Source organism: Pleurodeles waltl, chromosome 4_1, assembly GCF_031143425.1.
Source record: "Pleurodeles waltl isolate 20211129_DDA chromosome 4_1, aPleWal1.hap1.20221129, whole genome shotgun sequence".
Lineage (NCBI taxonomy): Eukaryota > Metazoa > Chordata > Amphibia > Caudata > Salamandridae > Pleurodeles > Pleurodeles waltl.
Genome location: NC_090442.1, coordinates 377,019,442 through 377,045,964, shown reverse-complemented (window position 1 = coordinate 377,045,964; position 26,523 = coordinate 377,019,442). Strand labels below are relative to the sequence as shown.

The following is a 26,523-nucleotide window of genomic DNA, read 5'->3' as shown; positions in this document are numbered from 1 at the left end:
CAGTTCCTTTTTTTCCGGGCCTCCGAGTAACGTTTTTTCTTCGAGGTTCACAGGGAGCTACTGTTTTGAACGACGGTTACAATGTCGCAGCCAAGGAAATCCGGCTTTAAACCATGTAACCAGTGCGGGGGTTGGATGTCGGTTACCGATCCCCATGAGAATTGCGTCTGGTGCCTTAGCTCCAACCATGAGGTCGAGTCATGTGGCTCCTCTCAGCGCATGAACCCTAAGGCACTTAAGGAGAGGGAGGCAAAATTGTTCTTGGCTCGGTCCAAGAAAAAAAAAGGAGAGGCGTCATCGGAGGGAGTCCTCTTCAAGATCCTCGAGATCTCATCATCACCATGGTGACTCTCGGCGCCGTCACGGTTCCCGGCGCCGATCGAGCAAGGGACGGTCCAGATCGAGATCGGCTTCTCCGTCAGCTCGGTGCCGTCCGACGTGGGAGATTAGCCCGACCGTCACCCCTCCACCTCCTACGACCCAGACGTCACCCGGGTCGGTCTTCGAGGTCGAGGCTCCCCAGAGGCCAGAGGGTTCTCCAAGCCAGGAGTTACCTGGCCCCTCTTCGGCGTCTATGCCGGTGCCGGTGCAGCAACAATACCCAGCTTTCCCGGCTCCGGGAACGGATCCTGTGGCATTCTTGAACGCCATGTTTAACATTTTTACTTCCATGGTGCCGGGTGGAAGTCAAGCAGGTCCGTCTGGCCCTTTGGCCTTTAATTTGGGCGTTCCGGTATCTTAAAAATCGACGCCCTTCACTCCATTTTTGTCTGCTGCACCTGAAGCGGCGCCGACGCCCGTGACGTCGCCGAGGAGACCTGCTACACCTGCTACGGCGCTGTTGGATTCGCCTCGGATCCAATCCACAGTCAAGGTTCCTGTGGAGCCGGAGGGTCCGGCGTCGGATGGATCCGAGGTTCGGCGCCGACGGAGATCTTTGGCGTCGGCCGATGCCTTATCGACGCTGGGTTTGTAGTCAAGGCTTCGATCCAGGTGTCTGGCTCTGCGACTGTTGGAGGGAATCGAAGAAGATGGACCATACTGCTAAAAAGGCCTTTTCTTCTTGTAGTTTGGCCTTAAAGTCATCCAACGCGACGTGCATATTGGGACGTTACATCCATGCCCTTATGGAGGAAGCGAAAGGCCACCCAAACTTGTCCCAGGAAATGTTGCAGCTACTGGCGGACGCTCAGGCGGCAGCGACTCAGGTGATCCAGTCGGGATTGGATTCTTCAGACTCGGTGGCTAGAGCTATGGGCACGACCATAGTTTCTAGGCGACAATCTTGGCTATGTTCATCTGTCTTCTCGTCTGACGTGCAGGCGACTCTTCTCGATCTACCCTTTGATGGCGAGAAGCTCTTTGGAACAAAGGCGGATTCTGCTCTGGAACGTTTTAAGGAGAGCAGAGCTACTGCGAGATCACTGGGGCTTCAGTCATCTGCCTCATCCTCCTTTAGAGGTTATAGGAGGTTTAAAGGATTTGGACGTGGCTCCTCCTTTCGTGGCAGATTTCAAGGACCACAACAAACTGCATCCACCCTGCCATACAGATCTTTCAGGGGCAGGGGCAGAGTCCGGACAAGAGGAGCCACCCAGCAGCACTCTGCCTCGTCCTCGGGAGGGGTGCAGCAAGGAAAGCAGTCGTAGTCTTCCGCCACTCCCTGTCCACTTGTCTCCGGTAGGGGGGAGACTTGCCCATTTTCTTCCGATGTGGGACGTTATAACATCGGACTCCTGGGTCATCGACATTGTGAAGAAGGGGTACGTTCTTCCCTTTCGGGAATTCCCTCCTCCCTTCCCTCCCCGCCCATCCTTCTGTTCGGAAGATCATCTTCTCCTATTACAACAGGAAGTATTCTCCCTTTTGGCAAAAGGCGCGATAGAGTGGGTTCCCCAGCAGGGGAGGGGTCAGGGCTGTTATTCAAGATACTTCCTGATCCCCAAAAAGGATGGTCGGTTAAGACCGATTTTGGACTTGAGGGTTTTGAATTGGTTCCTCAAACAGGAAAAGTTCAAAATGCTGACCCTTTCACAGGTTCTTTTGGCGTTGAACGAAGGAGACTGGATGGTGTCGGTCGATTTGCAGGATGCGTATTTTCATATTCCGATCCTCAAATCGCACAGGAGATAGCTCCGGTTTGTAGAGGGATTGCAGCATTACCAGTTTGCGGTCCTCCTATTTGGTCTTACTTCAGCACCTCGTGTCTTCACAAAGGTGATGGTGGTGGTAGCTGCAGAGCTCAGAAGAAGGGGGATAGCGGTGTTTCCCTATCTGGACGATTGGTTGATCAAAGCCAAGACTCCGGAGCTCGTGCGGCTGCATCTCCAGTCGACAACTCCATTGTTGTACGACCTGGGTTTTTCAGTGTACCCAAATCTCACCTGGAGCCCTCTCAACGCCTCCTGTTCATAGGGACAGTATTGGATACGACATTGAATCGAGCCCCAGCGGGTCCAGGACATTCAGGCGTTGATTCCAATGTTTCGAAATGGAGCGGTAGTTCCAGTCCTCAAGGTCCTTCGTCTGCTCGGTCTGTTTGCTTCTTGCATACTGTTGGTCACTCATGCACGCTGGCACATGAGGGCTCTTCAGTGGTGCATCCGCAGGCAGTGGTTTCAGCACAAAGGGGATCTCGAGGAGTCGATAAAGATCTCAAGAAACACTGCAGTGGATCTTCAGTGGTGGGCAGCGGTCGACAACCTGTCGCAAGGAAGGCCGTTCTCGCTGCCGCCACCAGTGGCCACAGTAGTAACGGATGCTTCCACTCTAGGGTGGGGAGCTCATCTGGGGGACCTGGAGGTCAAAGGCCTTTGGTCTCCGGTAGAACAGAGATTACACATCAATCTGTTGGAGTTGCGGGCAGGATGTCTTGCTCTCAAGGCCTTCCTCCCTTCCATTCGTGGTCAGTCAGTCCAGATTCTAACGGACAACACTACCGCGATGTGGTATATAAACAAACAGGGAGGAGTGGGGTCGCATCTTCTCTGCAGAGAAGCTCTTCGACTCTGGTCCTGGCTTCAGGAACACAAGATCTGCTTGGTAGCACATCATTTGGCCAGAGTCCTGAACGTGCGTCCGTCGACCACGAGTGGCGTCTTCATCCAGATCTGGTTCTGTATATCTTCCGGATGTGGGGATATCCACAAATAGATCTGTTTGCAACTCAGGAGAATGCGCAGTGCCCGCTGTTTTGCAGCCTCCAGTATCCGGTGCAAGAAGCTTTGGGGGACGCGTTTCAGATGTCCTGGAAGGGTCAGTTGCTTTACGCGTTTCCCCCCATACCCTTGATTCCTTGAGTTCTGAGGAAGATCCGCCAAGACCGAGCTCAAGTCATCTTAATAGCTCCAGATTGGCCAAGAAGGGTGTGGTATTCAGACCTTCTCCAACTCTCTCAGTGCCCGCTGCTCCGTCTCCCTTGCAGGGTGGACCTCCTCTCGCAGTCGCAGGGGCAGATTCTACACCCCCACCGCCAGAGTCTGCACCTTCATGCCTAGAGATTGAACGGGGCAATCTGAGTTCCTTTTCTCTGCCACCAGAGGTGGTGGACGTTATTTTATCGGCCAGGCGACACTCCACCAAATCGATCTATGCTAGTCGTTGGGCTAAATTTGCATGCTGGTGTGGAGAGAACAGAATCGATCCCTTAAAATCTAATTTATCTGACATATTGTCATTTGCTCTTTGTCTGGCACAGAAGGGTTGTGCGATTGCCACAGTCAAAGGTTATTTATCTGCGCTATCCGCTTTTCTGTGCCTCCCTGATCAGCCGTCCTTCTTTAAATTTCCTATTGTTTTTAGGTTTTTAAAAGGGCTCACTAACAAGTTTCCACCAACACCATTTGTCATGCCTCAGTGGGACCTTAACTTAGTTTTAACGTTTCTAATGGGGTCCCCTTTTGAACCAATGCATTCTTGCTCTTTACGATTGCTAGTTTTCAAGACTGTTTTCCTGGTGGCTATAACATCTGCCAGAAGGGTCAGTGAGCTTCAGGCTCTTAGTGTGGAACCCCCATACCTTTCTTTCTTTAAGGACAAAGTGGTGTTAAGGACCAAGACGGCTTTCCTTCCGAAGGTTGTTACACCCTTTCACCTGGGGCAGTTGATTACTCTCTCTTCCTTTTACCCTCCACCTCACCCATCCAAGGAGGAAGAGAGGCTCCACCGACTGGATCCACGACGAGCGCTGAGCTTCTACGTCGCCAGGACGAGGGAGTTCAGACAAGATGATCAGCTCTTCGTTGGATACGTGGGGAAGAGGAAAGGTAGAGCGGTCCACAAGAGAACGCTATCCAGGTGGGTCATTCTGTGTATTAAGATTTGTTATTCTTTGGCGAAGAAAGAACCTCCTGTGGGGCTTTGTGCCCATTCCACCAGGGCTAAAGCAGCTTCATCGGCTTTGGCTAGAGGTGTTCCTGTGGCTGACATCTGCAGAGCAGCGACCTGGGCGTCCCTCCATACTTTTGTCAAACATTACTGTTTGGATTCTGAGGTTAGGAGGGATGGCCATTTTGCTCGCTCTGTGCTGCAGGATTTCTTGTTTTGACCATTCGGGCACCCACCTCCGGAGGTAGTACTGCTTTGGGAGTCTATTCTTTTGGTGAGGAATCCACAGGTAGGTGTATCCATCAGAAGAATAAGTTACTTACCTTCGGTAACGCTTTTTCTGGTGGATACAGTAACTACCTGTGGATTCCTCACGGTCCCACCCGCCTCCCCGTTGGTTGACTGGTCAAACCGAGAAGTCCTTTGGTGAGCATCCTTGGTCTTGTATATATGTATATAACTATTCATGTATATAGTTGTGATATCTGTATATACATTTCCTTTGCAAATTAAGATAGTTCAAAGAACACATGTTTGGACTTGACTTATATATATTTCACGCTTGTATTGAGCAATCATTACTGATATTTATGTTATTATAATAAATGTTCTATTTTCATTCATTTGATATGAATATGTACTCTTTAGGATCAACCTGTTCGCCTCTATGGCACGTAAACAAAATGGTGATAACTGACGTCTGCACGTCGACTAGGGCTTCTTATTGCCTGGATGACGTCATACAGCGTCGCGTGGAGTCGGGCGATTGTGACGTCGATTGTGACGTCGACTGGCGCGAGGGGAGAATTCTTTTGGTGAGGAATCCACAGGTAGTTACTGTATCCACCAGAAAAAGCATTACCGAAGGTAAATAACTTATTCGACAATCACGTCGACGTTCACCACAACAGTGTCCCCTATGATAGTCACGTCGTCGCCACTATCATTGACGATCATACCATCTAGAATCTATAAGAAGATACCACTGACGGCTATTCAGCCAACAACTACACACGCATCGATGAGGAAATCGCCAATGAGGGACAAACCAACAGACCCGTCGACGAGACACACATAAAAACAGCACAGCCGGTGAGAGACCCGTTGGCGAGGGACCTCTCAATGATGCAACCGTAGACGACACGCCCATCGATGACACACATGTCAACGACACAACCATTGACGATGACCCCAGCGACAAGAGAATAGTCGACGACTGACGCGAGAACGACCACTACGGGAACATCAAAATTCCTCCCACTATCGTTGATAACTGGGGGGGGGGAGGTTGGGATACTTGCATACTTCCCCAAGTAAAGTTTTACCGTATCATCCTCAGCACCTATTAGATGACGAAGATGACATATATTCTGTGGACGAAGGAAAGTTTGGCCAGTAGTCCGTCACAACTCAATGTCAAGACCGGGATGAGGATGATGACGATCAATATCATGACAACTATTACTCAGCAAAAGTCTAAGCAGATCCATAATATTCTGAATATGGTGATAGAGACAACTCCGTCCCTATGCCAAGGTCATTGCTGACAGATCTACAAAACATGTTGCATGACTACTATAGAAGATTTCCATCCTCCGTACCAGCAACACCGATCCCACAGCCGTATGACCTACAAACAGGACTGCAGACCCCTATCCCTAGCCATGCAGGGACACCACTCAGACCAGATACAAACATCCCTTTAGGACAACCACCTCAGGATGACCCTCAGTCCTCAGAGGAAGAAAGGGAAGAGGGACAAATACTAGAGACTACATCTAGTGAGTGGGACGAATGTCTAATTCCTACACTCATCACCATCTTTTGCAGGACCAGTAGACTACCCCCAACCCCTCTCCTCCTTTAGGATATAGGTGGGTTCCATAATCTAATGGACAGAGCAGCTAAATGTTTCAAATTGCTCATTCTCTCTCGGGAAACAGATTGTTTCCTATGCGACTTTAGGGAGGCATCAAAAAAGTCAGAGACATACCTATAGTAGACTTCATATGGCAATAAGGAATAAAAGGCAATGAAAAATACAGCCACAATACCTTCTCAAATTCCACGTTTGGAGAAAAAATATAAAGCCCCAGAAGATTCTGCAACTTGTTTAATTGGGCAGCTGAAGCTGGATTCCGTGGTAGCTCAGGCGGCACAATGCTCAACACCAATATCCTCCCCGCCAGATAAAGAAGGACGCGGTCTGGATAACATCGGCAAAAAGTTCTCCTCTGTTGCGGCAATAAAAGTCAAAGCTGCCAATTCTTTAGCCATTCTAGGCAGATACGATAGACATATGTGATCAGAAATATCCTCATACATTGACCTCTTACCTGTGGAAGCTATACTGGAGGCAAAAAAGGTGTTACAAGAGGGAGAACGGATCACAGCCAAAGTAATTGATTGTCCGATTGATATCTCGCTGACGGGATTTAGACAACTAGCGAGGGCAGCACTATTACGCAGACAAGGCTGGCTGAAATCTACCTCTTTTAGGCCAGAGGTACAGAGCAAGATACTTGACATATGATGAGGAATGCCTCTTCAGCAAGCATGTAGATGAAACTTTGCTGTCTATCAAGGCGGGCACAAACACATGGTCAGATCTCTGGGTACACTGCAGTACAAAAGACAGCCCTTTCGAGGGGCTAGAGCAGAGGAACGTATTCCTTTCTAGGCGGATACCAGCCATACAGACAACAGTATCAAACTGGCCAAACAGGCTTTCAACAGCAGTACGGACAACAACAACAGCAATACAAGTTACCACCTACAGCTGCCTACAGGCATCCCACAAGAGGAAGATACTCAACCTGTGGCAGAGACAGAGGCAGAAAACAATGACCACACGTTCATACCAGCTACCAGCCCAACTTGTGTATCAAAGATTGGAGGCCACATCACTTACCACGTCCTTCAGTGGCCAAGGATAACATAATACAGGTGGATACTAGATATAGCATCCAAGGGACATTCACTAGAATTCCTCCAGAAGCCTCCAAATACCCCCCCCCCCCCCAATCAGGACTACTACCACCATGCTTAAAACAGCTCCTCAAGGAAGTATATTCCATGATACGCAAGGGAGCAATAGAAGTCGTTCCAACTCTACAGAGGGACCGGGGGTTCTATTCCCACTTTTTTCTAGTGAAAAAGCCTTCTGGAAATTGGTGTCCCATACTGGATCTGAGAGCCTTAAACCAGATCCTGAAAAAAACAAATGTTTTGTATGGTAACGCTTGAGGACATTCTGCACCTCTTAAAACACAGAAGATCACATGACATCTCTAGACCTCAATATGCGTATTTCCGTATCCCAATACATCGAAATCATTGGAAATTTCTCCAGTTCAGGGTAGCTGGTATACATCTACAATTTTGAGTCTTGCCATTTGGGCTAAAATCGGCCCCCAGAATTTTTACCAAAGTGCCGGCCCCAGTAGCAGCTCATCTACGACATCTTGGAATAGAGATCTTTACATATTTGGACGACTGGATGACTGAGGAATGATTTCTTCATGTATTCCACTGATTCCAAATTGCCGACTGCATATGCGACCTCTACAGGAACAGCTAGACGTTCAGTGGCTCCAAGTGAATGGCTCCTTCGATGATCAGATTCAGGTCACATCAAGAATAAAAAGTGGCATGTCTTGGTGGAAAAAGCAGTCAAACTTAACCAAGGGCCTTTCATTTCTACAACAAGTGCCGAACAATATAATAACGACAGATGCGTTGCTCGAAGGTTGGGGTGCCCATCTTCAGGATCTACAAATAAGTGGCAACTAGATGCAAAAGGACAAAAAGCTTCACATAAACCAACTGGAACTGAAAGTAATAGATCTGGCACTGAAGGCTTTCTTACCAAATATCCAAAACTCAGAAATTCTCATCAGAACGGACAACACCACAATTATGTTCTACCTGAACAAACAGGGTGGCACAAAATCGTTAGAGGTTTCACGTCAAGCCCAGAGCACATGGAAGTGGGCCATTAACAATCACATTTCTCTAAAAGCAGAACATGTGCCAGGACAATCCAAGCTCCTGGCGGACTCTTTGTGCAGAACAATCATACCGTATCATGAATGGGAACTCTACCAACAGTTTCTCAACCAGGTTTTCCAGAAATGGGACAAGCCGGATCTAGACCTTTTTGCCACATACAAGAAGAAGAAATGTCCATAATACGCAAGCTGGCATCCCCAAAAAGGGTCATGGGGAAATGCTTTTTGATAAGATGGTCAGGAATCTATACCTACACCTTTCCCCTGATTCCGCTGATTCCCAGGGTGATCAGCAAGATGAAAGCAGGGGGATGCCGTCTCCTTTTAGTGGCACCCAAGTGGCCCACACAATTCTGGTTCACAGAACTCCTTCTGTACTCTGAACAACCACATGTTCACCTCAGACAGACATCATCCCTACTGACCATGCACCAGTGCCAGGTCAGACATCTCTACACTTACCGGCCTGGCTCATGAATTCAGTGAGTATTCCACCTTAAACATTTCATTGGAATGTAGAGAAATATTAGCAGAAGCCAGGGCTGAAACTACCAATAAGACCGATAAGCTTAAATGAAAGCGCTTCTGCTTGTGGTGTGTTACTGAGGGAATCCATCCTATGACGTCACTTCCAGAACAAATACTTCCTTATTTATTATATTTGGAAAAATCCGGACTTTCTTAATCCTCATTAAGAGTACATGTGGTGGCAATTTCAAGATTCCAGCACTCTCAGCAGGGCCCTTCGCTATACTCTTCCAGCATTGCAAACCAATTCCTCAAGGGCCTTTTTAGAGTTTTTCCTCCGGTGTGTAAACCTCCACCATTATGGTTTTTAAACATAGTGTTAGAACAACTCATTAGGCTGCCTTTCGAAGCAATCCACGGGTCAGAATTAAAATTCATCTGTTGGCAGACATCTCTTTTACTAGCTCTCACATCAGCAAAGAGGGTGAGTGACATACAAGCTTTCACCATCAAGGATCCTTTTCTTTAGTTCCCTCCAAATGATGTTATACTTCGAACAAACCCTAAGTATATACCAAAAGTACAATCAGATTTCCATCTAAAAGAGCCAGTGGTTTTAAGAACGTTTTTTCCTAACCCGCAAACGGCTGCGGAAAAAATTATGCATTCGCTATATGTAAGGAGATGTTTAAAGTTTTATCTTAAAAAAACTCAGCATACGAAAATCAGACCAGCTATTTGTAGCGTGTGGAGATACAAGGAAAGGCTCTTCGATATCTAAGCAGACCATTGCCAGATGGATCAGATTAGGTATACAATTTTGTCATGCCCAGGCAGGGAAGCCTTTAAGCAATAGGGTTAAAGCCCACTCTACCTGAGCGGTTGCCACATTCGCAGCTCTGTTTGCTGGACTACCCTTACAGCATATTTGCAGGGCAGCAACATGGTCCAGTCAACAAACATTTACAAAGCACTACTGCCTGGATGAGACTAACAAAACGGATACAGCTGTTAGACAAGCAGTGCTAAGACATCAATTCTATTAAGGTGAGCCTCTCTGGTTATCCCACCTTCCACTTGATAGGTATATTATCAGTAGTCGCCTAATGTTATCATTATTATTGCTATTCTTTTTATTATTATTATTATTATTCTCATTCTCAATACATATATATTGCTTTCTAATAGTAACTGAATGTGGCATCATTCCTATTATTATGAATTTTATTGTTAAATTAAACAATATTGCTGCTCGCTACTCTAATTCAAGCATGTGAACCTATGAAAGATCTAATACTGGAGAAGAAAATTGGTTACTTACTTGGAACTGTGGTTCTCCAGTATTGGTATCTTTCATAGATTCACATGTGACGCACCCTCCTCTCTTTAGAGGCTCTCCTCAATTTTAAGAGTATATACTTCACACTTGTACTAGAAAATCTGACGGAAACAACCTCTTTTGGGAATGTTCTGGGGGGGGGGGGGGTGCTGTTGCCTGATTGATTGTAGTTCAGATTTGGTTCTTTTTTGTAAAAGAACATGGATAGGCTATAACAGCACCTGTATGTGCATTGAGGCCTACTATAGTACACTTACTGCTATGTATATTTAAGGTTATCGTGGGACTCCCACCTCGACGACGGGGATGATTCAAGCATGTGAATCTATGAAAGATACCAATACTGGAGAACCATAGTTAGAGGAAAGTAACTGTTATTCAAGTTTGTTGCTAGTGTGTCCAGAATGTCTTTGAGGAAGGCTGGGTTCAGACAGGGTGGCGCCTGTTGTGCTCGGACTGCCGGGCCATGGCGCTGAAGGCTTTGAACAGAGCAGTCCCTAAAGCTGCTTGCGGCCTGGCAGTCGGCAACACTGGCGTGTACAACTCCGAGAAGATCTCGGAGCCCGAAGTGCTCTTCCTCCCATTGGAGGTTCTCAGGACACTCGGGAAAGAGGCGCAAGAAGAAGTAGTAGTAGTAGTAGAGGACTTTGTGCGGGAAACATCGACTCACCCAGTACGGTTCCGTGGTGCTCCTAGACAGTTTGACTTTGTGTCTCCCACCCTTTCTGGAGGCGGGGTCGACACCTGCTCAAATAAATTAATTTCTCTGGGGCCGTGCACAGTGTATTTGAGTGGGCTGACCCCTCTGGCTCACCTTCGGGTCCCACGGGTCAGATGAGACTCCAACCGGATCCACGCCGGCAGGTTCGGCCTCCGCTCCGGTGGAGTCTCAGGGATCAGAGTCTGGATCCAGCACAGCACTGATCGTACCCAGGCAACCTTCCTCGCCACTGGTAACAACGCTAATGTTGTTGCAGCCCACCAGTGGCGCCAGCCCCATTCTTATACCCAATGACCCGGAACCAGAATGGCGTCGCATGATGCCGATTATGACCCCCACAGGTGCCAGATCATTGCCTGACCCCTATTTTCCAATGCCAGGCATGGGAGAAGAGTGGAAGAGGTTGCTGGACCCTTTAGAACTCCACCTAGAAAGGTTAATGGACTGGTATGAGGAGCTAGGAGAAGCCAGTGGTCTGGAAAACTCTTCAGACACTGGCTTGCTCTCTTCCCCTCCACTTTGGCTACAGAGGAGGGAGCATCTTATGCAATGATGGTGTGTAGGGCAGTGGAGGCCCTTGACTTCGAACTGCCATCAGTGGCTGCCAAGACCAACATCTTAACTAGTGCTTTATCCTGGGACTTCCAAATCTTATCCCCTTTTGCCCTTCAATGAGGCACTTACAGACGTCCTGCTGGGAACTTGGTCCAAGCCTAGCACAGGGACTCCTGTTAATTGGATGATTTCTCCGGGTGACCATAGCTTTTTCAGCCAACACCCCAGTCCTGATAGCTTGGTTCTCCACGACTCTGCGTCCCATTGCGCATTCCTTTCTGCTCCCCTGATAAGAAATCCCAGAGGCTAGACCATCATGGAAAGAAATTGTTTTCTTCCACCATCCTGGCACTGAGGTCGATGAACTCCTACAGTTTATTGGGCTGTTTGTCCCGTACTATTTGGGACACCGTTGTGCAAGTGCTGCTTCAGGTCCCAGAGGAGGCCCGGGCCATACTCTCCCAAGCAGTGAAACACAAGAGAGATGCAACTAAGTTAACCATATGTCTATGGCTTAGACACAACTGACTTGTTGGGCAGGGCAATTGCATCGACAGTGGCCTTGAGGCGCCACGCCTGGCTGAGGACATCTGTTATTTTGGGTGATGTCCAAGTGAATCTGATGGACATGCCCTGTGATGGCACTCGCTTGTTTGGCGAGAAGGCAGACTCGGTGCTGGATTGCTTTAAGGACTCGTGGGCTACAGCCAAGTCCTTGGGCCTCTCGGTGACCTCTCATGTACCACCTGCCTTTCGCCCCTTTCATGGCTACGAAAGGGATGTGGCACCGCGCCAGCCCTATGCAAGCCAGCATCTCATGCAACCAACCCAGGGCATGTGAGGATGTGGACGAGATGCCTTCAGCCCTAGAGGTTCTGCTGGCAAAAGTCATCTACCACACAGCCCCCGGCAGCTGCAGCCTCTAAGCCCTCCTAGTTATCATCTGCAGTACCATGCTTGCCCAGTTGGAGGGAGAATATACCATCATCTCCTCCACTGGAAGTCAATAACATCAGACGCATGTGTACTGTAGATCATCAGGAAGGGCTATGCCCTGCCTTTTCAATCCTTTTCTCCGTCTGTCCCACCTGCGTTTGAACGGCTGAAAGAAGATCATTTGTGTATGCCCCTGAGGAAGTTAGGTCTCTCTTGGCCAAGGGAGATATAGAAAGGGTCCCGTTATCAGAAGTAGGCAGTGGTTGTTATTCCCGCTACTATTCTAGACTTATGGACTGTAAATCTCTTCCTCAAGAATAAGTTCAAGATGCTCATGTTGGCTTAGGTCTTGTCTGCCCTAGACCCAGAAGACTGGTAGATAGTGCTAGACTTACAGGATGTGTAATTCCATATCCCTATCCTGCCCGGCCCACAGACATTATCTGCGGTTCAAGGTAGGCCAAGAACACTTTCAGTTCACCGTGCTGCTATTTGGCTTTACCAGTGCCCCTTGGATGTTCACCAAGGTGATGGCGGTAGCCACAGCTCATCTAGGCAGGTCATGGGGTTTCATGCTTCACCTACCTTGACGACTGGCAGTTGCAGGCCAGTTTCGCCCCAGGATGTTGCTCACCTTCAGACTACAATGAATCTCTTGCATTTTCTGCGGTTCACTATAAACGTGCAGGAGTCACACCTGACTCCCTCTCACATTCTCCCTTTCATAGGAGCGTTTCTGGATACAGAACAGTTTTGGGCATATCCCCTCGAGCAGCAAGTCCAGGATATTCAGGCTAGGTTACAGACGTTCCAGCCTCTGTCCTGGATTTCGGTCAGAATGATTCTAAGGTGGCTGGGTCTCATGGCCTCATGCATTCTGCTGGTAAAACATGCCAGATGGGATGTGCAGGATCTGCAGTGGGGCCTGAAGTTCCAGTGGGTGTAGCATTAGGGAAATATCTCCGACAAGGTCCAGATCTTGGAGGGAACTGCGAAAGACCTGCAGAGGTGGTTAATGAATTACGTTTGGGGCAGAGGCAGACTCCTCTCTCTTCCCTAACTAGACCTCACAGTAGTGACAGATGCCTCATTTCTGGGATGGGCGGCCATCTGGGACAGGTGGAGATCAGAGGATTCTGGTCTCCGGTTTAATCCAGGCTCCATGTAAACATTTGGAGCTCCGGATGATCCAACTAGTGTGGAAAGCATTTCTTCCCTCTGTCAAGGGGAAGTTAGTGCAGGTGTCCACGGACAACACCACCGCCCTGTGGTTCTGAAACAAGCTTCTCTGGACATGGCTGGAACAGCAGGGCATAACCCTGGTGGTTCAACACCTGGCAGGTGCTCTGAATGCCAGAGCTGACAAACTCAGCTGTGGTTCTGGATTTGGCCCCTGTGAGTTTGGTATTCTGAGCTTCTGAAAATGAGCATCGGTCCTCGATCAGGCTGCCTCTTCGGGAGGATCTTCTGTTGCAGCAGCAGGGAAGGGTCCGCCACCTTGAACCTGTCAAGTCTGTGCCTTCATGCGTGGAGATTGAGAAGTGACAGTTGACAGCTTTCGACCTTCCTTCCGAAGTCTGCAACATTACCTTGACAGCCAGGCATTCCTCCACGAAAATGGTAAACGCCTGCTGTTAGCAAAAATTTGTAAGACATTGTACAGAGAAGTCTATAGATCCTCTCTCTGCTTCCTTGTCTGATATTCTTATTTTCATTCTTTCTCTGGCCCAAAGGGGTTCCTCTCTGGGAACACTGAAGGGCTGTCTCGCTGTTGTATCAGCCTTTTTGTGGCTGCCTGACCAACCCTCTCTTTTCAAATCCTCTGTTGTATCTAGGATCCTTTAAGGGCTTGTAAATTTGTTTCCCCCTACTCCCTTTGTAATGTCACAGTTGGATATCAATCTAGTTCTCACATATCTCATGTGCGCTCCTTTTGAGCCATTGCACAACTGTCCCATCTGGCTGCTCACTATCAAGACAGCCTTCTTAGTGGCAATAACTTTCTGCCCTAACATGTTATTGTTTTGTCTCTCTCTGGCACAGCAATGCCTTGCTGTGGCAACAATTGGGTATCATCTCTCGTCCTTCCCGATCAGCCATTCCCTTTCAAAAGGCCAGCTGTGATGCGTTTCTTTAAAGGGCTGATCCCCATGTTCACGCTAACACCTTTTGTGATGCTGCAGTTGGATCTTAATTTAGTTCTCACCCATGTGATATGCTTCTTTTGTACACAACTGATCTGTATGTTTTTTGGCCATAAAGACAATATTCCTCATCTCTGTCACCTCTGCTCACCGAGTGAATGAACCACATGCCTTGTCTTTCCAGCAACCTTACACATCTCTTTCCAGACAAACTCATCCTCTGGACAAAAGTGCCTTTCTTCTCAAAGGGAGCCATTCTGTATTACATAGGGCAGTCCACTACTTTGCCATCTTTCTACACCCTAACTCATTTGTCCAAGGGAGAAGAGCATCTCCCCTGTCTCAATCTTAAGAAGGCCCTCAGTTTTTACTTCAGTTGGAACAGAAACCATTGACTAGATGTTCAACATTTTGTGTGCTTCTGTGGAGCCAAGAAAGGGGAAAACAGCACAAAAGAGAGCATATCCCAATGGATTGTAGTATGCATAAAGAAGTGTGCATAAAGAAGGAGTCCCCAGAAGACCTACACACTCATTCCAGTTGAGCAAAGGCTGCTACCACTGCTCTGGTGCTTGGTGTGCTGGCCTTGGATATTTGGCAGGCTGCTACGTGGGTATCTCTCCATTTGTTCACAAAGCTCTATAGCCTGGATAGCCAGGTCTAGTGGGACTGGCATTTGCTCAATCTGGTCTGCAGGATTTTGTGGCCTACCACAGACCCACCACTTGAGGAGGTACCTTCTAAGTATCTATTCACAAGGTGAGGAATCTGAAGTTATAAGTCCCTCAATCTGAAGAACTAGTTACTTACCAATGGGAACACCTTTTCTGGTATAGACTCTCACCGACCCGCCTTCCTCACCATTCTGTGGAAGGGACTCATACAACCTATTAATACGATCCCCAAATTAGAGACCTGCATGCTAGCATATTCTGGTTTCTGTGTTTGACAAAGATTAGAAAGAAACTGACAGAATGGAGAAGTGACCACGATGTCACATCTTGGGCAGAGCCTTATTGCACCACCTACCCGCACACAAGGTTGGTGTTATGAAAATATTCTGGAACCATTTTGGCACCAATGGAAATTCACAAGGTGAGGAGACTTGAGGTTAGATAGATTCTCTACCAGCAATGTGTTACCAAAGGTGAGCAATTTGTTTTTCTGGGCTTGACCATCTTTCCTCCAGTCATGCTTGCAAGTACATAGAATCCTGTATCGAGCAGCAGGGCAGGGTCTTTCACCCGTACTTGCTCAACCTGCACCTCCACATGTGGATATTAAGTGGCAACAGTTGATCCCCTCTGAGCTTCCTTTGAGATCATTGATGTCAGTTTTCACAGCCAGATGTCCTCCAATGAAATCTGGTTATGCAGGGTGCTGGGGCAAGGTTTTGGTTTGGTTTGGTGCCCACCAGTTGGAACCTCTGCAGGCAAAACAGTTGTATGCATTGTTGATTGCTTTATTTTTGCCCCAGCAGTGTCTTGCTCTGGGCACAGTTAAAAGTTACCTGTTGGCCTTTTCTGCATTTTTACATTTACCAGACCAACCATCATTAGTCAAATAACCAGATTTGATTGGATTTCTAAAATATATACAGCACTTGTTCCCACGTAAGACCAGTGGGACTTAGATCTGCTTCTCATGTTTCAAACTTGTACTCCTTTTCAACCAATGCTCAATTGTCCATTCCTCTCACTAATTCTAAAAGAAGTATTCCTTGTCGCTATAACATCTGCATGCTGGGTGAATAAACTTCAAGCCCTTTCGGTACAGTGTCCTTGTGCCATGTCAAGCTGTGTTCTTGCTGAAGTCAGTGACTCTTTTTCATGTTGGATAAGCTATCGCACTTCTGATTTATCTTAGCTTGTCCTTTGAAAGACGAAGAGAGACTCCTTTATTTGGACCTCAAGAAGGCACTCCGTGTTTACATAGTTTGCACCAAAGAACATGGATGATTAACCCTTTGTGGGGTTCTCTGGATAGAAGAATAACATAACTGCCCAGAAGTGGACCAGCTCTCAATGGGTAGTCTTCTGCATTAAGATCTGCTACGTGCTAAGAAGCCACTTCCAGGAGGCCTCAAGGCACATTCAACCGGGGCAAGGGCTGCTTCCAGTGCTTTGGCGCATGGAATACTCATTCTGGATATTTGTCAGGCAGTTTTGCGGGCATCAGTGCACACATTCACAAAGTACTACTGCCTCAATAGTCAGGTCCATCGAGATGGGCATTTTGCCCACTCCCTCATGCAGGACTTTTTTGTCTGAGCCATTCCCCAGACGTACCACCTTGAGAGGGTACGTCTTTGGTATCTATACACAAAGTGACGAATCTGCAGTTAGAAGTATCTATCAGAAGAAAGTGTTACTTACCTATGGTAACGCGCTTTCGGGTGGATACCCTATCTAACTGCAGATCCCTCACCACCCTCCCATCCCCTTTCAGTGACTAAAAAGATACCAATCTATAAGTCTACTCACTAGTTTGTTCAATTTGCTAATGGGCTCTGTTTCTGAGGGCGTGGAAGACGTTGTAAAAGAAACTGACGTTTGCGCATAGGTGTGGCTTATATATGGTTGCATTTGTTACTTCTGGAGTGCAACGAAGAGGCACATGGCACCACCTAACAGCACATAGGAGCACTGCTTTCAAGTTTTTCAGATCCAATCTGGTGCCTAGGCAAACTCATAAGCTAGAGAACATGCTGTACCCTCGCCAACCCTCACTTCTGGACTCATACTTCTCGGAAAGGTTAACTCGCACACTGTAAGGAATACATGACTGGTTCACCTGCACATACAGCACTGTAAGCTGTAAAGTTAGAAGCACTGAAAGCCTGTGAGTTTTTTCCTAAGAAGTGTATTTCATAATGCCTGACTGATGAGTTAGCCCTGAACACTCAAATAGAAACATGTTGCATATGCTAATGGTAGGTTACATTTGCAATAGTATGCTTTCATTTTACCTGGAACAGTTTTGTTGATGGTGGTGTTTATTTGAAGCAGTCTTTGATGTAATACATGCTTTATAAATGTGTAATCTAGTGCTTTTTCCAAACTCTAGATTCTATATACATTGGAGAGTTCAGTGTTTATTATTGTAGAATGCAGGGAGAAGGAGGTAACAATGGAGGGTTCATCTTCAGGAATAGCATGTTCCTACATTGACAGTGGCATTGTTTCAGGTCTGGGATCTGGTGTGTTGGGTTGCTCTGTCAACAAATTGTGATTCTTGCTTCTGCAGCTGTGTCCTCATGATGGTCCATGACTGCATTTCAATCTTTTCTGAGCCACTCTTTGCTGTAGGGTTACCACTGTGAAGATGGGCATGATGATGAAAATAGTGCAGATACTATGTAATGAGAGGGAATTATATCTTCCTCTGTGAGCAAAGTTGGTGTCTCTTTGTTCCACAGTGTCTTGAATGCAATATTATGTACCCTGCATCTTCCGTGTACTTCACACTAGATAAGCCCTCAACTATTGTGATGCTATTTTCACCTGTTGGTTGTATACTTGAATTTCAATGTATGTGTTGCGGTAGGCTATGCATAATTGTGCTCATCAACATCTGTGCCTGGCTTTGGTATTTGTGTCATGTGCATGGATCTAGGTTGGGTGTGTTGTATTGCCCCATCCCTGTATTAATGTCCTTTATTATATGCAGGGCAACTGGAATTGTGGCAGGAGAGGGTCATATAAAGCTGCAGGATGAAGTGAATTATGCAGCAAAAAAAAGGCAAATTATGCAGTGTAATGTGGCACATTTTGTGATAGTATTACTACATTGTTTCATTTTTAGGGTCGAGCCTGCGTTGCATGCGCTCGCGCATGCGTATCGCAGCAAGACGCTTTAGTATTTAGAAAAGGGCTCGGAGCCCTGTCAACTTCACGTCAGTGTTTTTTATTGGTTCGTGGGCTTGCCTAATAAAATCTGCTTGCTTTCATTAGTCGAAGGCACGCATACGTCATGCCTTTTCCGGTGGCTAGCCCTCCTCGAGCGCAGCGACCAAGTACAGGAAACGTGCGAGGCTCGCTATTTTTCATCGGGCTCGTGGACTTCTTTTTCTCTAATTTACGAGCGCGATCTCGCTTGGCAGAAGTCGAGCGCTTTACATAGTTAATTTCACTTTTTCGGGTTACGTACATAAATGCACTTTTGCCCGATAAGTGAAAAGTCGACTTAGGAGTTTACAACGCGATCAGCTCTAACATGAGCAAACGCGAGACCCGTTGCATTGTAAATGCTTGTTCACCTTGGTAACACTGTATAGGCATTGGTTACACCCACTTAGTACCAGGTTAACACCCGAATATAGCAATAAGCAACAACGTAGGGACCAGACCAGCTTTGCAAACGGCTTTCCACTGTTTGGCAACACGTGACGCTGTATTTTTAGTAACCTTTGAACCGTTTGAGGTACAAACTATGTTTTTTTGTTAAAATATGCAGATTATGTGGCATAGGATGGATTATGTGGCAAATGCGACAATTCTATAATTACGCGAAAATCGCCATGGCCGCACAGTTGCATAATTCCAGCGGCTTTGATTATTTGCTTCCACTCTGCTGGTGGATAAATGCACATATGCTTTTCTATTGTAGTTCAGAGCATGTTGTAATTCTAGGTGAAGCAGAGATTGTCCTTTTTATACATTAATACCTTCTATAATTAGGTGTGTCCACTATAGGTGCAAAAGGGCAGGATCTTTGACTGATTTTCAAACAATCCAAAATTACACAGAATGATTGAAAATATACACAAATTACATATATAGTTGTTATCTTGAACATGTGGCATATAATTGGCTTTCCTGGACTTGTATTGGAAACCTCTGCAAAATAGAATTGTGTTGACTGTGCCACAGCTCCTTTTTTTTTTCTTCAACCATTATGCACAGCAAGCGTGCTGATGTACAACATGGCTCAAAAAATATTGACAAAGTTAAATAGTAAAGCTTTTGTAAAGACTTTGGCCCTCATTACAACTTACGCTGCAGTCAACAGACCGCCATATTAGGAGACCTGAAAGGTCTTCCACCATTTATGAGTGGAAATCTGACTCCATCGGCCTGGCCGATGGAGTTGAAGAGGCAGATCCACCACCAGGACCTCCACAGCAACTGACACTGCCTGCCGTATTATGATACGTAATGCGGCGTGGTGGAGTCCTGTCGGAGGTTCGTGCTCCACTTCACAACTCAGAGCAGTGTTTTGCTATGTGGCCAGGCTCATCAGTACTTCAAGACAGTTTTATACTGTGATAGCTCCCCAGGCTCTTGGTGGCAGTGAGAATTTAGTTTAAGCTATGCTGCCTGGCCTAAAAGGAATACATTAAACTTACCCTTCATAACTAGTGATCTGCTCTCAATCATTTGGGACATGAGAAGCGTAAGTATTCTAAATACGTTACTGCTGGATGTTTTCAGATTTGAAACAACATCTGCTTTAAAGCTATCTTTTTTGAGTCTACTTCCACCACAAGGATGCTCAACCCCCTAACGTAAGTAAACTATCCTCCATGCAGCTTTCAGAAAGCATCGGAAGACTCATCTGTTTTGCCAGTTGTTGGACTAATTTTTCAGCTTTTCTATCCTACAACATAGTAAATATGCTCTGAGTGTCCCTACATCCGGAGTTTAATTTTCATGCAATATATACTTGACTGCATGGTAATCTTCTGTAGTGCTTAAAAGGTCTGAGTCATCTATTCTATGGTGATAGGCTTTCCTTTTTTCCCCCCAGTAGATTCTGTTAATATTTGTGCCACCTACAATTTTGATGTAGAAGTGGGAACAGATCACCAGTGGTTCCATTACTAAGCTGCTATCTACACCAATTGGAGATTTACTTTTCTACTGGTTTGTGGGACTAGAAATAAATAGATAGAAATAAATAGAGGGAAATCCGGGTAAGGTTAACTTATGTTTCAAACCTGGTCATAGTGGTTGAGTCTTATGACGGTAGTGACACGGAAAGAACACATATATATCTAATCTTCCCAAGTTGCCATCCCAAATTTAAGACTAAGGGCCTGAATTAGGTCTTGTTGGAGGGATAGTCTCCATCACAAAAGTGATGGATATACTGTCTGCCTTATTACGATCCTGTGCTATCCTATAGAAATCGTAATAAGGCGTACTGGATATCTTTCACATTTGTGACGGAGTATTCCCTCCTCCAAGACCTAAGTGTGGCCTTAAGAGTGAGCATGAGTGAAAGAAGATAAGGTAGGAGTGTCCCCTGCCTATGTGATTGAGGAACGTTGCATTAAGCAAAGAGAAGGGGGACTTAACACCCAGGACTGTTAGATACATTGATAATGGCTCATATGGTAATAGCTGTTGCCACATTCACAAGCTACACATCTCCGAGGAACCATTAGCAAAGGTTTAGTGTACACTCATACTGTCCCAGTGGTTGCTTAGCATTAATTTAACTCCCACATTCTCCAAAAGATGTTACGGTGAGATATGTTAGTACTCTTGGCACTTAAACTACTACTGGAAGATCTTCTGGCGGTTTGCTGCACTGTTTCATTTACCATGTTGTTGAAAAAACACCATAATTCCATTTAATTTAAGTTCGGCATATGAAGAAAACTGCCATCTTTTTGGTGAACAGGATTTTGATTGTTTTGAAATTTGAATCTTAACCTTAATTTAAGAATAATACTGCTTTCAGCTTAACAAGCTAGAGGGGGTGTCATCAAAGCACATCAGTCCATTTTTTTACGTCTGGCTTGGCAGCACAGCTGTCTCATAACATGTTACCAAATATGTGAAATATACAGAGTGAGTTTTGGCTCCCCCCAGACGACTATTACTTTTTTTACTTCCTACTATTGGCTATTTGATGTATTCTTTGGCTTCCACAATGTGCTTTAATTGAAATGTATGAGGGAATATTTTACATCTGAAAAGTGCATTCTCTGAGGATGCTCTTTCGCCTTTGCCATTTTCAGTGCCTCTCTCTCTCAAGGCATCTTCTCAGAAGCTCTCAAGATAGACCAAAGTCTCCTACTCCTTAACCTACAAAAGATCCTGACAACCTTGCCAAGTACTGGCCCATCACTCACCTATCATTCATTGGCCAGATCATTGATACCTATGTTCACCTACAAGATCTCATCAGTAAAAACCAATTTCTACATGACTACCGGTTTGGCGTTTACTCATGAAGCAACATGGAGACCACCATCTTAGACAGTGTTGACCATGCCCTCCTCAGCACAGATGGAGATGACCTCTTACTCCTCAGATTTCTGTACCTTTCAACTATCTTCAACACAGTCAGCCATCCCTCCCTGATACGCATCCTGTAGGCTCAAAGAGGATTCATCTGCAATTTCCTTCACTGGTACTTATCCTGCCTTCCCAATCAACACCAGTTTCTTCACATGGATACCTCCAGGTCACAAAAGATCCCCATCACCTGCGGAGTCCCTCAGGTTCCATACTGTTTCCTATCATCTTCAGCATCTAAATAGAGCTGATTGGTACTCTGTGCACTAATTAAGTAATTAGGAGGGTCAATGCATAGGGTCGGGATTATCTGAGACTTTGTATCTATGACCTTGTGAGTCTTCTTGAGGAGAAGTGTGAGCCAATCAAGAAAACCTTCAGAAGTCAATATTAAAAAAACAAAAACATAAGGTTTATTCAAAATTAAGATAATTACAGAAGACAAAATGTAATTAGTTAGGAATACATACCTCAGTAGTACATCAGAACATTACCGTAGGATCAAGATATGGCCTATCTCTAAAGTAAGCAAAACTCCAGAACTAACTACAGTGCAGCAAGAGGACCGACATAGCCTGCCTCCAAAGGAGAGACCTAAAAGACTGCATATATCCATAAAACATCATTTTATAAGGTATTACACAGAAAAGCCACACACATTTATTTATTTCCAATGGCCTGACAAGGTTGCCCTAGAAGTGTATCGAAACATTAACTAATAAGCATTCTGGCGCATAAGATGCATTCAATATGATACATCCAGGAGCACCTACTGTACTGCATAATAATTAATGGTGTGTGCATAAGAAATTACATTTTTAGGCTTCTATTTCACTCATTTTCCGAAATGGAAAAGCACACAAACAATTTCACTTGAACCGCCTTGTTCACATATCATTAAAGTCCAAGTCTTTCTCAAACCAGGATCAAAAATCCATGCGAGCTGACTTCGTCTTACTCATGCTAATTTAAGCACATCAAAATTAAGCATTTTTGTAATCAATAAAAAAAACCTCCAACATTGGTCTACTTACAAATAACAGCATCAGAATTCACTAATTTGCTGATGAATACACAACTAAAACAGTGTCTGCACATCATCAGACTTGGTTGTCCAGCACCTCTGTGAATCTGAAACCAGACAAATCTGAACTCCTGTTATTGTGCACGAGCAGCAAATACGAAACCGTACAAACTGGGCTTGATTATGTAAACCTTGCCAGCTTAGAACCCTTAACAGCCACTGAATGCCAAGTCACTTGGATTCTCCCTGGACAACAACCTCAAAGGATACATTGTCAAAAAACAAAGATTCCCTGGAACCAGCTCTCTCTTCTAAAGAAAGTACAATTGCATCCTCTAGAAAGGACTTCAGAACTGTTGCCCAAGTTCTTGCACTGAGTGGTGGTAATTACTTGCTCCAGCCTGACAACCCTTAAGTGCTTACTACATCTTGCAGCACTTCTCATCCAGGGCCTGAATAAATATGATCACATCACCCCAATCCTTATGGAACTTCATTGGCCCTCTTTCTGGCCTTCACCATCTTCTAATCCAGCTGCATCACTTACAAAACCATCATGATCACTACCTCTGCTTACTTAGCAAACAAGCCCACCATTATGGTGGTACTTGTTTGCTAGGTGGTACTCCTACAGTCTGGGCACCACCAGACTGCAGACTAAGAAGTGGCAAAAAAAACATGGCAGCAGGCCGTTTCCCCGATCTAGAACAATCTCCCTGTATCCATCAGGACTGCCCAGCACGGCTCCAATTTAGGAAAGAGTTGAAGACTCACCTCTTTAAAGAACACTACATCACAGTGCATTAACCGTCCATAACCGAGCTACCTCTCCTTTCACTCATTGGCTTTTGGCTAGATTTGCACTATAGAAATGCATAGGATCCGATAAATAAGATCAAGCAGGTGAAATTATTGAAAATTAATCATTTTATATACTTTTTCAGTACAACAAATTGCTTGATAAATTCTATCCATTCAAAATATAATTGTTCAGTATTAACAAAAGGATGTTCCATGTTTGTTGCTGCTTTAGAACTAATGAAATGATACATTCCTTTTTTGCAGATGAACCGGAAACGAGAGATGCTTGGTGGGCAGAAATCAGACAAGAGATAAAATCCCATGCTAAAGCACTAGGTTGTCATGCTGTAGTAGGGTATAGTGAATCAACCAGTATTCGGTGAGTCATAATCATCGTAATATTTGCCTTTTTTGTTTCAAGTGTAACCAATTTTCTGATTGTATTAGAAGCAGATATGTGTGAACCTTACAATTCGTTACAACATTTGCCCTTTTAATTTAAAATGTAATACCTTTGTGGGGTGCGTTCAGACGCAGACATGAACCACAAGTGGCAGAAGAAGCCTAAATCAAAATGTCAGTTCTCTCAAAGAGTTTGGGTTGATCTCTTGCAATGTCACTAGTATCCAAAGTCTACTTTAGATGTACAAATACATAAATTGCACTGAGAACCATCAAAACACTTATGAAAGAGGAATTTTACATTTCAGGAGAAGAGGATTCGTTGTGCAGTTTAAATGCATATGCTTGGACACTGCTTGAAAAATCCTCTTGAGCTTAATGTTGTCAATGTCCAGGTGCTCTTTTTTATGTACTTGCCCTTTCGGGGAGCCTTGGATGGAAAAAGGGACAAGCTTCCCCAAACCTTTGGTGAAGCACTAACTCAATAAACAGCTTGGGCCACCAGACCCACCTCAGAAGATGCTAAGTGCTTAATCTAGAGTTTAATGATCGGGTTATTCCATCACAGATGTGACGGATATCCATTTCACCCTATTACAAGTGCATTATAATTAATTGCACTTGTAATATGGTGGACGGGATATCCATCAGATTGTGGCAGAATAATCTGTCCCCCTAACTCCAAATCAGGCCCTAAATCCCAATTTAGGCATGACCTTGAATAATAGTGAGCACTACCTTTCGATGGTCAATAGAGAGTTAGCATTGCCTAGAAACACGATAATGCTTTGCACTCCAAGCAGATACAATCTCTGGAGAGATAAGACTGCCATACTCCTGAGCCTCATCGGCCATTTCCGATATTTCCTCCTGGCAGGATTTCAATTCTTGATCTACCTATATCCTTCTTAAGGTCTTTTAGTTTGGTCAAGAAGTTGCTCATCTTCACACAAATTCTTATAGAATCTCCATTCATCTTGGTTTTGGAGAGCATACTGAGCTCCTGGTAAGGCTGAGTTCTAAACTCTGAGGGCCCAAGATTCTAATTCCCACCAACAGGGGAGCAGGTCGCCGACAACCAGAGTGGCCTCCCCAAGGCTTCAGGACCTCCTTTACCACACTCTGTGCAGAGGAATCAATATCTTCCAAAATCCCTGCTGCAGTATGAATAATGAACTCCTTTTCTTTATGCTGATCATCTCCTTTTAAATTCCTAGCCCTGTCGAGGGCACCAACTATGAATTTTGCTAGACACCTGCATACCTCTCTGTAGACACAGGGTGTCAGCACCATATTGCCAATTCTTAGGAATCCCCTTCCCTTGGATTGGTACAGAACCTTAAGCATACTGGTGTGGGCAGCGGCGGATAATCCCAGCTGTGCAATTGCTTGAAAAACAGCACAAATTTAGTTCTACAAACAAGCTCTCTCCCGACCCCGTGGCAACCACCATGGCTATAACTATATGAAATGAAGGCTGACGTTTTCAAACAGGGTGTACACAAGGAAAAAGAAAATCTGCCCCAGTGGTGGTGCTTGAAGTGGTCCCTTCTCACTGAGCACACGGGAGTGTTAGATTGGTAGCACTGCTCCCCGTTACCTGCCTATGTAGATAGGATGCTGCAAATCAATGTAGCATTCTCAGTGCAGGTCAACGGAGCCTCCCAACAAGTGAATGGTGCTGTGACCCACCATGCCGTGGCGGCACAGTTGTCTTCACTATGTATTGTTACCAGTCTTTCAAAATATACATAGATTGGGCACTACCCAACCTGTTATTTTGGTTCAAAGTACTCTAGGACCACGGAATGGAGCTCTCTGCAGAATAGTCAGCGGACTGCTGTGCAACCAGGGCTGGTGTGTGCATGGCAGCCAGCTTCCCAGATGTGGTGGGACGTCACCTGAGTCTGGATCTGTTCCTGGACAAGCAGTACTCTTGCCCTGAAGTACCTAAAAGCTTTCCTGCCTGCTAAGAGATGGAAGGCGCCTTCCATCTTTGGGAGGAATGCGGTGCAGCATGTCCCAGGTGTCTGTCCGTCACTCAGAAGATAGAGACTGAGAGCTACCTGAGGACCCCGGTGTCTGTGATCCTTGAGTCTTTCCATGCTGGTTCGTGAATAGAGTCAAATGCATTGCAACTGTATTTGCCGAGGCCTAGTTAGGATTGTGATTGTCTGTTGGGTCCGGCCTGTGTGGCACTGCAACTACCTGCAAAGGGTCGGCCTGTGCAAGACCAGCCTGTGGAAGTCTACAGGTGACCAGAGTGACCTCAGCTGGCCGGTGTGATTGGCCTGTATGTGGTCACTACTGCCCAGAGTAAATAGCTCTCGTTAGAGTTTGTACAGCTGCTTGCTATATCTGAACGTGGAAAGCAAGGAGGGAAGCCTATCGCTGAGGCCACGATCCATCATCCCAATCTGGAGTGCAGTTTCCTGTGGGCCGTGTAGCAGGGTGCTCCATTTGGAAGGCTACGCTGAGCGGGTTGTGGAAGGTGTTCCAGTCTATCTGGCTGCAGTCCTGGAGTACCTGACTGCTGTCGTCCTTGAGCTG

At 45.8% G+C, this 26,523-nt stretch overlaps 1 protein-coding gene across 19 annotated transcripts in view; it reads left to right on the top strand.

The window, feature by feature from the left end:
• The window catches only part of C2CD5 (C2 calcium dependent domain containing 5), a 669,580-nt gene that overhangs the window by 220,443 nt on the left and 422,614 nt on the right, over positions 1-26,523 (top strand). For all 19 annotated transcript variants that reach the window (XM_069228566.1, XM_069228562.1, XM_069228551.1 and 16 more), the window contains one exon: positions 23,836-23,950. In XM_069228566.1, coding sequence (XP_069084667.1) covers positions 23,836-23,950 — 115 coding nt within the window. The remainder of the gene's footprint in view (positions 1-23,835; positions 23,951-26,523) is intronic.